This window comes from Scomber japonicus, chromosome 20, assembly GCF_027409825.1.
Source record: "Scomber japonicus isolate fScoJap1 chromosome 20, fScoJap1.pri, whole genome shotgun sequence".
NCBI classification, from domain to species: domain Eukaryota; kingdom Metazoa; phylum Chordata; class Actinopteri; order Scombriformes; family Scombridae; genus Scomber; species Scomber japonicus.
The window spans coordinates 10,769,291-10,785,009 of record NC_070597.1 but is presented as its reverse complement, the minus strand read 5'-3'; the positions used below and the strand labels follow the sequence as shown (position 1 = coordinate 10,785,009).

Sequence of the window (15,719 nt, the reverse complement as noted above, 5' to 3'; positions counted from 1 at the left end):
CTGGGCAGGATGTCTTTAAGAAAATTCATGTGGGAGCCTCCCATCTCATATATTTCATTAAATTCGACCCATATCACCTCTCAGATACTCAATAGTTCATTCTTGGCTTCCAATGCAGCACCCATCAGTCTACCACTCATCCACCATACACTTAACCTACGCTGACATTGCACCTGCCATAATGCTTTCATATACTGTTAATAAATCATATTTGAAAGGTATTATGATCTCTTGCCTGCCTATGCATTTCCTCCCAAAGGAGAAACAGACGAGGGTGATAAGGCACTTCCACTTCCACGGCTGGCCGGAGATTGGCATCCCGGCCGAGGGGAAAGGCATGATCGACATCATCGCCTCAGTGCAGAGACAGCAGCAGCAGTCTGGGAACCATCCCATCGTTGTACACTGCAGGTATCATCAAATCACTCTTTTTATATATGTATCTGTTGTCATATTTTCAAACCACTGTTGATGCTTAAACTCATTTCTAATGCTCTTTGTGTGTGTGTGTGCTGCAGTGCTGGTGCAGGGCGAACAGGTACGTTCATTGCACTGAGCAATATCTTGGAGCGAGTCAAGGCAGAGGGCCTACTGGACGTGTTCCAAACTGTGAAGAGTTTACGCATGCAGAGGCCTCATATGGTCCAAACTGTGGTGAGTATCAGCTGAAGTGAATCCTAATCTGAAGTGATTCAAAATGTTTAAAGAATTTATCTCATGTTTATCTCTTCCTGTTGCTTTATCTTGAGTGAAATACTGATTTTCCACCTAATCAGTCTTTTCTGTCTCTTTTTTTCTCCCCACAGGAACAGTATGACTTCTGCTACAGGGTGGTACAAGACTTTGTCGACATTTTCTCAGACTATGCCAATTTTAAATGACGAGATTTGCCTTAAACATGATTTTTAATGTTGTTTTCTAAAGCTGGTTTGTCAGTTTTATGTGTTTCTTTAACTTGGTCAAATGATCTATTTTGCTATGCACTTGTCCTACTATTAACTAAATTCCATCCTTGCTGTAATATACTGTATCTCAGTGAATTAAAATTGTAAATGGAAAAAAGTTAGATTAATAATGTATATTTCACATCATGTATGATAATTATTTTGTCATGAAGTGTAGTTTCAAAGTTGGTCTTTTATTTCATTTTTGTTGTATAATATTGTACTTTAAATGTTTATGTAAGTGTTATTTTGGATTGACCACATAATATTTTTAAAGTTGTACTTATTGTAAATGTATTTATGTGTTGATGACAACATTCCATCCTTGAGTTTGGAGAACATGACGGGAATGTTAAGATTTTTTTTTTTTTAAAGAGTACATTCTTTCATTTATTGATGACTTCTATCAGAGATTAGAGGCAGTGTTGAACCAAATTTTAATTGTCCTCAAGCTACATGTCCATCACGAATGTGATTCTCTCTCTCCACTGGAAGTATTGTCAGAAAAAAAGAATGCACCACTTCAGCCATAACGCAGAAAACAAAGTAATGCAACAGAAGCTGAACTGACAACCCAATATGAATTCAGGCAGAGGTTTCACACCTAGACACGTCATAGAGTCGTGAAAGACCATTAAACTGGCTTGTACCTCAAAAAGTGATTTGCAACTACAGTTTGCCTTTTGTCTGTAGACAGCAAAGAGAATTTTGCTTAAGTGACTGCACATTAAAAAGCACATATAACTAAGCCTTTTGGAAGAACCTGCAATATTCAAGAGTATGTTTATGATTGCTTTATTTGTATCATATATTACAGATTGTTCACAAATCAGTGCCATATGTAATTTTTTTAAGAAGTGGAAAAAGTAAAACAACCCTGAATCGAAAGCAGAACATTTAAAGTTAATCCAAAAGAAAAAGGTAAGTGTGCTTGCTGACCTCAATATAGTAAGCACCTACTTCATCCAGTATGACAACTTGTGTCAGATGCACAGTTACTGTAACACAAGACAAGTCCTGTAATGGTAAAAAACCACAATACACATAAAGTGGTGATTCAGTGCCTGCATAATGCCAGAGAAACAACAAAAAAAATATACTATCAATGTTTTTTGACTTTGTATGTTTTGCCACACAGGTCAAAATGAAGAAGCAGAATGTTTTGTAGAGAGTACTGAGTGGTAGTTTCATTTGCGAGGCATTAATTGGAAAGTACCTGAATGTAAAATAGCTTTCTAAATCAAATTCATCTGAAGTAGTAACCCTCCCCTCATCCATCCGGTACTCCAACATTTAACCAAACATTTGGATTAATTTGACCCACCTCAGCTTCCTTCAAAGAAATATGTAGTTTTGTTGATGCTGTGTGTAAATACTACATTACAAAGTGCTAACATTGTGAAAGTGAGCAGCAAAGAACTGTCAAGTGACTGATCATGTTTTGTGTGCTGTCTGTGGGAGATGTGAGGTGCAACGCAAGAATAATATGAGACTAAGCAAAACAACTGGTTTTCCCCATGGCTGCTTTTCTGTCTACGCCTTCCTTGCAAGAGTATCAAGGAGGGTCTGTTTAGACTGCAGCTCTTTGCCTTTGCTCTCTCTGTGGGTGGTCTATCCCTTTTTAGGATTCTCATTGTCTTTGAAATGCAAGTTGCAACATTAAATTCATCTGAAAATGCCCTGAGAGTCAATTCAAGTGTTTTCTTCTGATGTCTTTTCCAGCCACAGTGTCACTGTGCAACAGTTTATACTATCCATAAGGTTCATTTCTACTCACAGATGTACTGAGGACTGCTCAAGGGCAATGAATGTATGGTCTGATGTTAATGGGAAATCTTTAACACTGAGTCTAGTCTTTGTAACTCTATGATTCTCCAACTGACACATTTATTGTTCTATAAAATGTCAGAAAATAGTGAAAAATTCCCCTTCACGGTTTCCAGAGTTACTATACAATGGTACTGAGAAAGCCAACCACATTTGAGGAAATGGAACTGGTGTGTTTCGGACATAGTTGTCGAAGTTGTAGATTACTGTAAATAAAATAAAACAAAACAGGATTATTTTGAATGCATACAGTCCTTGTTACCAAAGCTGCTTTTTAACCAGGTCACCTGCATGAGTTCTCACACACAGAATATCTAGTTAGATATTAATCCAGAGACCATATGCTGCACAAGAATGCGCAACAGAATCATGTCTGACTTAACAACAGTACCATTATCAAGACAGTTAATCACTTATCTGTCGATTGAGTAAACAATTATTGACTAATAATTTCACCTCTATCATTTCAGTCTGTATGCTGCCATTAAGTTCAACATTGTTTTGGTATTTAGTTCCAAAATGTCTTTTGTACTTTTTTCCCCCTTCTCTTCCCTATCTCTCTTGTCATGTCTGTACTTCAGTGCTGAAAATAGCCCCAATGGGGAAGTGGGGAAGAATACCAAACAATAAAATGGAAACATGAGATCCAATACCAGCAAGGAATAAGGAAATACAATAAGGCAGGTGCACAATAACTAAAGGCGATTTGGTTGAAAACCACGACAATAAAAAACCTCACACACAAAAAACGCAAAATAAAAATCAACCAACTAATTCAAAACATGCACACTAATAAATAACTCATGTTTGCATATTTCTGAAGAGAAATTGGACACAAATATGTGTGATGGTTCTGTTGAAGCCTGGCTCTATGTTCCTCTACCAGTTCATCACGTTTTCCCTGTTTGTTGAACTGGACTGAACAGGAGAGGGACAGATAAGTTCGAGATTATATACAAGCACCACTAGAGACACTGATGCTCGTTACATTGATTGAACCTTTCGTCCAGATATTTAACTGCCTGGTTCATGTGCTATTGGAAAAGCAAACAGATGTGAAAGCTGAAATACTTTCACCTGGTTAAGTATGATAATGTTTGTTTAATTGGGTTAAGGTTGCTTTGTAAATGTGTTTCAGGCTAATTTCACTGAGCTATTTGGCAATTCATGTTCCAAGTGGTCATGTATCAGTTCTCGGGGAATGGAACAGATATGTGTTTTGGACTTTGAATTGCCATGTCTCTAAAGTTATCTTGCAGCCCATTTAGCTCTGTAGCACTGCTGGTATTTAAGGCTTGATCTCCTGGGTTTGGGTATTCATGAGCAGACTAATATAAATCTTATTAAATTATTTTGATTAAATCTAGATATCATGGTTTTACATTAATGATTTAACTTTAGTCTAACCTTGACAATTTGAACTGAAGATTGCAAGCAACACATGATAGAGTTACTTATGAAACTAGTAGAGGACTATATCTCCATTGCTCCATAAGATTATACCTACAATCAGTAACTTTAGCCAAAGTTGCAGTGGTAATGCAACTCGAGACATAAAGGCACATTAATTGACCAACAGGGGGCAGTGCCTCTCAATCTATATGTAGATGAGAAAGTCTATAAATTAAAGGGAAAATCCATCTAAAAGAGGAATCATGTTTCTGTGTGATGATACTACTGATCAAAATGTGGTTACTGCAGCCTCGTTAAAATGAGCAGCATGAAGAGAGACTGACGTGATGATTATTTGGAGAAAAATGCTGATGCAGATTGTGGTGGTAACTAGTGTCAGCAACTCCTAAATGGCGTCATAATACAACTATGATTAAGATTAGATAAGTGTGACCGTAACACACATTTGGTAATAATCAGTTTGTCTCTCAGTCTTTATAGTTCATGAGAAATCTGAATGAGTTCTTCCCAGAATAATAAAGTTGTTTAATGTTCTTCTTGCGAAATGAGTCATTGAATTGAAATCAAACACGTTGTATTTACTTAAATCCAAATGATCTACTATCACAGCCCAAAAGAAAGTGATAAGACTAGAAAATAGCAGGGGAGACCATGGGACAGTTGTAACATGGGACAGTTGTAACACCTTGAGTTCCTCCAATCAGACATCACACTCAAGTCAAAGTCTTGTTTTCACAAGAAGAGCAAGGGAAACTGGTGAGTCAGGGCTCTAAATCACTTCTAAGAGTAGGAGACTGGACTCCCAAGAATGTTTTCTACGCAGAACAGGAAATCCTTCAAAAAAAAAAAAAGTGCTTGAAGCATTAAATCATCATTATTTTCTTTCCTCTTTTTGTCATTTAAAGATCATCATTTAAAAATAGAAATGAATCACAACAATATGATTGATGAATAATAGTTTTAATTTTGAGTATATGATGCATTCATTGTGTATATTTTACAAAGGTTACATCTGTCCCTGGCATGTGTAAAAACAGTATCTGTACACTGGGATGGTTGTTAAAGTGGATTGACTGCATTTAAATCAAGTTTTCAACCAGTACCAGCATTTCATGAAACCACTTACTATATACATTACTGCAGTAGCTGACACACTGACATTTAATAGAGCAAATTGGCAGAGTAAATGATTTTTATTAGTGTGTTACAACTGTCCCGAGTCTCCGCCACAGAAAGAAGTTTCTTCATAATTACAAAAAACAAAGAAGGTTCCTCTGATACATGATTAAACAAATTTGATCTACTTCCTCCAAATATACCGTGCTTACATAAAGCTTTCATCCATGTGATTGCTGCCAGTCTCTAACAGGGTGGATTCAATTTCAGCTATTTTTGCCAAACAATCATGTTTTTTATGTTGCAGAAAAGCCCAAATGACAAAAAGCTTCTTTGTTGACAATTTCCACTTCCTCAGGGACCTGGTGCCATGGCAACTCTCCACAACGGGAGGGGGTGTAGCCCAGAACAAGGTCATTTTGAGTGAAGAGGTCATATGAATTATGTATTAACCCTAACCAATTGTCGTATTTTTGATTGACCCCTAACTACTTCTATTTTTTCTTTCACAAGGCTTCCTATTTTCTTTCAGATATAATATGGAACATGTGATGGGGTGGTATGCACTCTGACCTCTTTCCTGAAATATATTCATGTGTGGCTTGGAGCACTCATTTCTGATAATGTACAGTGTATTACTTTACTTTATCCCAAAACATAATTCCGCTGTCTCCTTAACAAAGTAAGACTCTGAAACCATGTGGAACTACAAAGAGTGGAATCCATCTTTTACATGTTTTAAAGTTGCAGAGATTCATACCTAATGAATTGATCTTAATAATGATTGGTCTTTTTATTTTGTTTTTATTTAATTTATTTGTGCTAAGTATCTCTGTGAGCTTTTAGCTGAACGTTAACAGCATGCTAATATAGTTCATAACATCAATGCCAACATACTAATGTCCACTAGGTATGAGAATGTCATTAATTTAGCCACTGTCACTGAGTGCTTGCTAATGGGGAAATGTTGGGTCTCCAGATTCAATTAAAGAGTACAGTCGAGGTCTCAATGTGACAAGTATATAAAGATCACCTTAGTTGTAATTTGGCACTAAATAGAATTTAATTGAATTGAACTGAATGATAGCACTAAATGATACGTCAAGGGATCAGCAAAGTTACTTAAATTCATTGTGTCGGTAACATGAACATGTGTACAACAAAAAATCCAAAAGAACATAATGCCAAGTTGTAATAATCATTTTGAATACAGTGTTACAGTGTACACATAGCTGAGAATATAAATACAAATTCTTTGACATGTGTTCAATATTACACTATAAATAACTACATCATCTGACCAATAAAACTTTCAATTCTCTCAAAATCATATGAACCTCATGACCCAAAGATTCCCCATTTACAAAAAGGGAACTAGAAAAAAGGTCAGAAAGATACAAGAGTCAGTAGTGTCTAATGTTTGGTCTCTTAGATGTCAGTCTGACCATGTTATCACACTGTTTTCTCATGTTTCAGTGTGGTTTTAGCTGATGAAACGAGACAGACACGGGGTGGAACTTGGAGGCAGTCCCGTTAATATCCTAAGAATGAACTGGAGATCCTGTCAGTTTGTCTCTGTAGATGTCTGGGTATATCTACTGTACTTTTCAGTGAGTCCTTATTGCCTTGATAATAACTTCTTGTTGTTAAATTTGTTCTCTCACCCTCCTTTCCACTCCCTGCATCTCTCTTTCAGGGCATCTTGCTCCACTAAAACATTCTCAACAGACACTTTAAGACTTACCATAATTCAATCAGACAGCTTTTACTGCGGGTTTTAATGTGACACAATGCCCTGAAAAATGCATTACAAGTGTTATCCTATTCCTACCTTGTTACATCATGCTGGTGTGCTTTTCATGCTGCTTTTTCAGGAAATCAAGCAGATGGTCTAATTAACTTGCTGCCTGGTTTGGACCAAAACCCTTAAATACACAATGTAGATGGAAAAAGAACAGTTAAATGCCAATGCAAAAACAATAGAAATATATGAATAATAAATTGTATTTAAAGACTGATGATTATACTCACACTGTGTGTATATTTCTACATTACTTTCCAACTTCCCAAACCTATCTGTGGGTGTAAATCCTAACCCACTGGCTCCCAAACAACATGCACATCTTTGAAAACAAGCCATAAATATACAGTTTTCTTTTCTTTTTGAAAGCTAAATAACTTGGCTCTAGGTATGGCAATGAAAATATTGCAATGAAGACAGAAAATATCTTTTATGAATATCAATGATATCTTGTTTTCAGGCAGGTTTTGGGGCTCGCCATAGCACAGAGACAGTCCTCATTAAGGTTTTCTGATTATCTACTTTTAAAAGCTGATATAGGAGACTGCATATTCCTGGTGCTCTTAGATTTGGGGGCTGCCTTCAACATAGCTCTTTTTCATTAAAAGCAGTGGGTCTAACAGTGAAAATAGATGGACTAGAGGGGTCAGAGTCAGATGCATCATTTTAGCTTGATAAAAAACTATGATTTCGCTGCAACCTACCCACACACAGATTCAACTACAGATATATGTTTGTCAAATGGTCATCTGTGATTTCATTTTGTGAACCAAGACAAGCAGCCAGTGGCGCAAAAAGTGGGTATGCACTATATGCGGCGCATAGGGGCGCCACAATGGAGGGGGCGCCAAAGCGATGGGGGTAAAATTATTTCGAGTCTGCATTTTCTGTATTTAACAGCGTTTGTGCATGTGTAGTAAATGATATGATCAATAACAGAGGCACGTCACTGATTAGGCGCCCCTCCGCCTCCCTCCCCTGCCCCTCCGATAATCGCCTTCCCTCCGGGGAGAGAGGTGAAGGCACCGGAGCGCCTCTCCACACTATGCGCGCCGGTGCGCGCCCCCCTCGAGCACGCGCTAGAGCAGGAGTGTTTTCATTTGATGACAGGGACCTAATGACATGGAGAGACAGAAAATAAAGCTCTCGGGGGCACAAAACAGAAAACGGAAAACGGAAGAGGGAGAAAGAGAAAGAGAAAGATTTTGCAGGGATGAAAAAAAGCTTTTCAAAGTGGTTGAAAGACAGTAGGTAAGTTATGTCAGTGTATCAAGAGGAGGCTTATAAACATTCAGGTTAGCTAAAGCTACTACTAGTAAAACAACAGGTTACTGTGTACTGATCAGTATTTATAATATAACAGATCATGACAAGAAAAATAAAAGAACTGGTTTGTGGTTATTTTGTTGTTCAGACAGTTATCTTTTTTTTAACTAGATGGTGAATCATAAAACAGATCAATTATAGAACTTGGGAGTGATACACTTGAGTTGAATGTCTTCACTCGGATATAACACTACAGTGCTGTTGTGATGTATCTGATAAGTCAGATCAGATGCAGCGTCCAATCAGTAACTGATATCCAATAAGGACAGGGTTAGGGTTAGGTCCATGTGGTTTGACTGCTTGCTGTATTTTTGAAACCTCCTTAACACAAAGTTCATGTCATTCAGGTGTGAGGATGGAGAGAAAGAATCAGGACACACATCTGAGCTGGCGATGCTCACTAGGGGCACTATCGTAAATCTCATGACTGTGATGTCGTCTTAACCCTTAAAGGGGCATTTCACTCAAATCATACAAATAATACAAACACAAATAATACTAATACAATAACATAAAGTGACTGAAATTACAGCTGGGTTACATAACCATTCAAAAAAAATTCGGGGGGGGGGGGGGGCGCCTGCAATGTATCTGCATACCCCTCAGAAAGTAGGTAGTTGCGCCCCTGCAAGCAGCATCATTTACCAGCTAAAGAGAGATAAAAAAAGAAGTGCACTTGCAGTTCTGCAGACACTGGAGATAATATTCAAAATTAAAAAGCAATCACACATTTGTTGTTGAGATTTTTTTTCTTTTTTTATAAGTGAGTATATTTCATTTTGATAATGTTATGTTCCCTTTATTAGATTGCATTTAAAAGTAATTTAAAATATATTGTCAGTTCATGCATCAAGAACTCCTAACCCATCAGTATTCAATCACATGTTAGAAGATGATTACTTTGAATTTCTGTCACATGCTAGTCATTAGTGCTTATTACATGACATATCATATGATATGGTCTATTTTCTAAACATCTAAACATAGCTATTACCAGTCCACCACAGTCCTGGTTGGTTGGTGAGACTAGCACATATGGTTGCAATGTCATCTAGCATTATTGACTTGGCTAATAGGCATCACATTATTCTGCATCTGAAAGGCTATAAGCTTACCTATAACTCTTTCCACATGTTTTTGGACTCTTCAACAATTGGCAAAGTGTCAAGAGTAGAACCAGGCAAGTGAGATTTCCCCCTGGTGAAACTTGGGATTCTTAATGTTCTACACCAGTTAATTACTCGGAAACAAGGAGACTTCTATCTGCAAGGATTTCATCCCTATCCTTGAGTTTTTCCAAAAACCCAGATGCTAAAATGATTAGATGTCAGAAAAAAAGATAAAGCTGTTATTCAAATTGGATTCTAATTTTATAATTTTACCAGGTTTCAGCCCTTGCTCTTAGATTGAATGTTTTCTCTATAAAAATCTCAATAGAGTGGATAATATATATTTAGTTCTTTAATTTGGGTTTAAAACACTTACTCCCACTGCATTGGACCCAAAGGGTTCAACAATGAGAACATCTTGGATATCCACTCACTTAAGATTTTTGATACAGTAGAGACTGAAGGCCCAAATCTGAAGGCAAGGTCTCTGTTTGTGAATCCAAGTCTGACTTTCATTAGAATCAAGAGGAGGTGGTTCTCCCAGCTTAACCCACCCTTAAGCACCCCTAAGTGCGCCTTTTTTTTTTTTTTTTTTTTTACAATATTCAACAGCAGGATGAAAGCCTACAATGACTGTCCTTTATAGAATTTAACCCAAAACTGGACTGCTCAAGCTGCTCCTTCTTTCTGTCGTTTTATTCTCTTCCTGTGCAGCCTTCAGTTCCCTTTTCACATCTTTCTAGTGACCTCTGATCTGGTTGTACTGCAGGTTCAGTTGGCACATCTCTTTTCATAAGCACAAACTGGCTTTCATTTACAACACATTTAGAAGAATTACTTAACTCTTTGCGCAACAATTCACAATATCCACCCAAATATAACCTTACACAGTCACGCAAGAAACAATGCAACGCACACACACACACACACACACACACACACACACACACACACACACACACACATATGAATAGTATAGTTTGCGTATACCTTCAGAGGATTCAAGAAGAAATGCCTCAGTTTCACTTATGGGGCTGGTAACAGGGGAGCTAAGTATGGAAAAGGCAACACACTAAATTAATATCAACATATTAAAAGATAACAATGCAATAACAACGAATGCTAAACCAATATATAGCTTATTTGCTCAGATACTTAACAAATTACCCAAGCAGGTTAGAATATAACAACTGATGACAGTCTGCTGTTTTAATGGCCTGGATCCATAATCTTCTTTTATTCATAGCAGAGGCGTGTGATCCCCTTGGAATATTTAACATTTTCCATCCATCCTCTCTGCGGTTGGTGCAGTTTACTGCACAACAACTCCTAGACATCATTGCTTTGCAGCTTTTCTCTGCTACATGTGCCGTGAAGAGTGCTGCTTCCTGCTGCTTTCTGGGATGATATAGAGAATATCCTACCCAAAAATATCCTACATAAAAGTAAATGAATGGAAATGTAGAATTAAATTACTATAATTACATTTAATAATGTCCTTTATCATAACTAATTTATTTATGTTTATGTAATTTTTTGTATGCACAACACAACTTGTTTATGTATTCTGTGTGCCTCAGTCATTGGTGGAGCAGTCTGTCAATCCCTCCTACCCCGGTGAATCAGACATGTGATTGGACTACACATCAGCAAACAGCAAAAACTACATTAAGAGCAAATGCGTCCAGGGACAATGCTAGCCAAAATCACATGACTCCTCTCATTGGCTCTGACCCTGATATTCTTACCCTAACCCAACCATATTATTCCTCATGTCTAAACTAACCAACCTATCCAACCCAACCAACCTTACCAACAAATTACAAAGTGCTAGCTAATCAGAGGCAGACTTGGGTCTTCACAGAATCCGTGTTGGAAAAGAAATAAGGTGGGCAAACTCTGAAAAGTGGGTAATCTCAGCACTGAAAGAACGGTCTGCAGTAAAAGTAAATGCATGTCTTCAAAAATTTCAAGAATCTAATTTTAAAATTCTTCAAGTTTCACAACTTTTTCCCCCAACATATGCACAACAGTTTCATATCAGGAAAATAGACTAAAACACCTGGAGAATGGTAACACACTTGAAACTCAGAGAAGGAAAAACTCAAATACAATATCATGTTTGCAGAGATTTGACATTTTTTCAGCCTATGAAACAATCATGCAAGTGCTTAGTGTCATTGTTCTGTTTTGTTATCTTCCAGTGTTTTTATACTCTAATCACATGTGTTGCCATGTAAAATGTGTTATTCTTGTTTTATTCTTGCTGTTTATATACTGAGTAGCACAATGGAAATGGGCCTCACATTTTATTGTTATCTTTGGCAAACAAATTGAAACATAAATGTTGCTTTTTATCATAAGTGAAACTTAACTAAGCTAAACCATGCTGAGTGAAGTGCCCCACAGGGCTACATCCAGTGGTAGTATATGATCAGAGTGCTTACTGGCAGTTCAAGGGAGTGGCTTGTACATCTGGATTTAACAGCCATACAGACTGTGAGGCAGAAGTCTGAGAGGGCAAAGTCAAAGGTCTCTGACCCGAGGGGAGGAATTTTAAAAAGAACAGCAAGTCAGCATGTGTTTTTGATACATTTGCCATCAAGGGAGGAAACACAAGCACAGTCATAGCAAAGATGCTTTACAAATGACTAGCTGTCAACTCTCTTCAGCAGTGGAGATGTCATTTCTCACCATGACTTGAGACTGTGACTACAATATTAAACCTGAAGTAATACTTCCTTAGCCATGCTAAACATTTTAAGCCTCTGCATAAAATGGCCTGTCATGGCCTGTCATGTGTTAAAAAGGTTAAGGTTTTAGGATTGCCTCTCTTCTCTTAGTGGGAGAAATGTTGTTGCCAAGAAAAGTGTCTTAATTGTTTGTTTTTTTAATTATTAAATTTACAAATGTAATCAAATTGCACACCATTTGACCAAAGCCACCAAAGAAGACTGATAACACTTCTGATGTTGCTATGCGTTATAATAAATGCAGTCTATAGTTTAAAACACCACCAAAGCATCATTGAGGAAATGGAATAAAACAGGAAATAGATCCTGAAACAAATCCTGACTATGCAGCTTGTTACTAAGTGACCAGATATGTTATGAATTATGGTAAGGGTCCCTTTTTAAGAGGTCAGCATAGCTGATGACATCTAACATGAGATGTTGTCGTTGTGGTCATATTTCATTTAAAAAACTGCCTTCTAATTAAAAGTCTGCTGAGCGCCAGTCAGGGAGTGAGGCTACAGAATTTAACATTGATTTATTGATTGTCATGTTGCAGTGACTGCTGATTGAGTATGTGGTCCAACAAACGTTATGAGCCTTGCTTGGCGACCCTGTTAGTTCCTGTCTGCTCTTGTAGCCTGTCTGTCTGTTTTCAGTCTTATGGTTGTGAGGAACTACAAGATGTTGCATCAGTAAGCAATTTATAAAATGAGGAAACATGGACAGTTGTGAAAGGACAGAGCGAAAGAACACAGACACATGTCTTATACACAGTATGTGCTCAGAACAGTTCCAGCAATTTGATTTCAGATCACTCTTGCGCCTCCCTTCCGTTACTGTTCATAGTGTTGATGTAAGGCTCTTTAAAACAGTGTAATAGTATTTTAAGCCTACTTGGCTCTTAAATTTAGGATACATATGGTTTGGGTTTGTGGTTATCTTTGTAATTATTTATGGTATTTTGGCACGTGTGGGTCATTTGACTTCTGAATAGCAAACAGTCTGAACTTTGGGGTAAATCATCTTGACCTTATCTTTTATATTTATGATACTTTGTATTTTAAAATATGTATAGTATGTTGTGTTGAGTGTTGTTTGCTCGCCAAGGCAAATTCCTCACAGCATTGTTGTAATGGCAATAAAGTCACCTCAAACTCCAACATCAAAATGTATGACATTGGAGAAAAATGGAATTAGTCCAAAAGAAAATCATGAAATGCTGCTGGTTCCACAGGGAGCTACAGATAATTGCTCAATAAACATCTTGCATTAACATTTGAAGAACAAAAAGGTGAGTTCCATATGGTAAATATGTAAGTAAACACCAGTGTGTCAGTGCCAATTTAATTTGGCTTAAGCATGGCAGCATGCGGTCAGATGAAGGCTTATTTTATTAATAAATATCGACTTCTTTTTCATTTCATTTCATTTTCATTTAATAGTAATCATCAAAAGAATTTCTATGGAGTTTGGACCCATTTTATACATATAAATAAATGAAGATAATGTAGAGGCAGATATGTGTGCATCATACTGTAAGTGAAATGTGAAAACAACAAGAAAGGCAAAAGGTCAATAGTTGTATCAGTTTGGGGATGTCGTAACAAGCCTTGTAAGGAGTTGTTTTTACCATATTGATATCCCCAAAGGAGATCAGGACGCCAACACTTATGAGAAAAGTTGTTTAGAATTTCAGGAAGTAAATATTCTCATTTCTATAGTGAACATGTGCTTGACCATTTACCTGTTGTTCATTTATTATCTATTGAAACAGTACTGTGGATTCCAGGTGGAGAGGTTGACAGTAGAACATTTTCAACTTTATGCACATGAGGGCAAAATTTTCCCAGGAGTAATGTAGTGAAACTGACAATGGGGCTTGATGGTGGAATAGAAAATAACTGTTGCTGTTTTAGTAAACAGTAAAAGTCCACTTTAATATGATCCTTTCCTACCTGATTACAAAGACAAAATATATCCAGTTTGGCACAAAGTAGTGCAGATTTCCAGAGAATGAAGTGAGTTATTGCTTACGATATGAATACCTGGCAGACTAAACATAGCTCAAATAGTACCAGGGAAATGATGATCACACAATGATCCTTCCTTGTTGACATTGTACCATATGGACGACATCCCAGTCATCCAGTGTCAACACGCCCAGGAGTTAGAGGAAGCAGAGGGACAATGTTGCAGGTTTTGTTCATACAGTAGGTCCTCACGGTAAACTTGGCCATAACATAGTACACTTTGGGTTTTGTGTAGAGACAATTGGAAAAACCTAAAGGACTCTTGGTCTCATCAGATCAGCACTGAGTGGAGATGTAGTTGGACTGAGCAGTGGGACATTTGGACGACTAGAGGGGAACGTGAGGGTTCTTGGATTTTGACACTTACAACATGAAGAACAGGGGGAGTAAACCCCCCTGCCTTACATTTTGCACACACCACTGGATAGATAGACATTTACCATGACTAATGATGATTTTCATATTTAGTGACAGACTGATCAAGCGTTTCCAGATTCAAGCTGAACAAAAGCAAATTACTGCCTTCTCAAAGGAAATAATCTACGTGACATTTAGAATATCATTAAATGGGGATTACTGTTGTCATAACCATGTGTGTTTGTCTTCTGTCACTGGGAGAACTCTAATCAAAATAATACCTCTGTCAGCTGTCCCACTCTAAAAAAACCAAAAAACAAACAAACCCAGAGCATTCCCCCAATACCAGAACACTCCCCCAATACCACTTGTACTGATTGCACTATACACATTAGCATGCATAGTGATCACACCCATATATTAACTGTAATCATCTTATGGTGACAGATTTTTCTCAGAGGAGTGGTGGTTTATTGCAGTGGTTAAAGTGCACCCTAGTGTGTGAATTTGTATTGACTGCCCCCGTGACCATGGCTCAAAAACAGGATAGGCTTTGTTTTTCCGCCTTGGTGACAGTGTGTAACACACACAAACAGTATGTACACACAGGTGGCAGTGTTCATGACATGGCCATGAGCTCAAGGTCTTCCTGAAATAATAGCGTCATGTTGCTCTGCATGTAGAAAGATTACATAGTGTCTCTTACAGTTAACTTTATAGGTGCAGCATTTGAGGTTAAAGTAAAGCCATCAATAGGGCATTTTTTTACACAGAGTTAAGATTGTATTGATAAAATGAATGCTGGGTATCAAGGATTTAAGCAGGAGACTGAGTTCACCCACTGCATTTTTTCTCAACATCCTTCCAGCTTCAGCTCCAGCTCCCATGCAGATCTAACACTGCTTTCATGTTTGACCCAGTTTTACAAGACAGAGATGATGGCAAAGAAAGAGAAGCAGAAGGATTTTTTTTTTAAAAAGGTACCAGTGGAGGAGAGTTGTTGAGTTTGGAGATGCAGAAAATGGGTAAATGAGAAAACGCAGGAAGATGGTGCAAAAGAG

General features: G+C 37.5%; 1 protein-coding gene across 3 annotated transcripts in view; it reads left to right on the top strand.

The window, feature by feature from the left end:
• Window positions 1–15,719, top strand: part of ptprea (protein tyrosine phosphatase receptor type Ea) — a 424,624-nt gene that overhangs the window by 50,262 nt on the left and 358,643 nt on the right. For 2 of the 3 annotated variants that reach the window (XM_053340805.1, XM_053340806.1), the window contains 3 exons: window positions 260–411; window positions 519–654; window positions 807–2,622. In XM_053340805.1, coding sequence (XP_053196780.1) covers window positions 260–411; window positions 519–654; window positions 807–881 — 363 coding nt within the window. In that variant the 3' untranslated portion in view covers window positions 882–2,622. Of the gene's footprint in view, window positions 1–259; window positions 412–518; window positions 655–806; window positions 2,623–15,719 lie in introns of those variants that run through there. The other variant, XR_008323516.1, reaches the window with a different exon arrangement.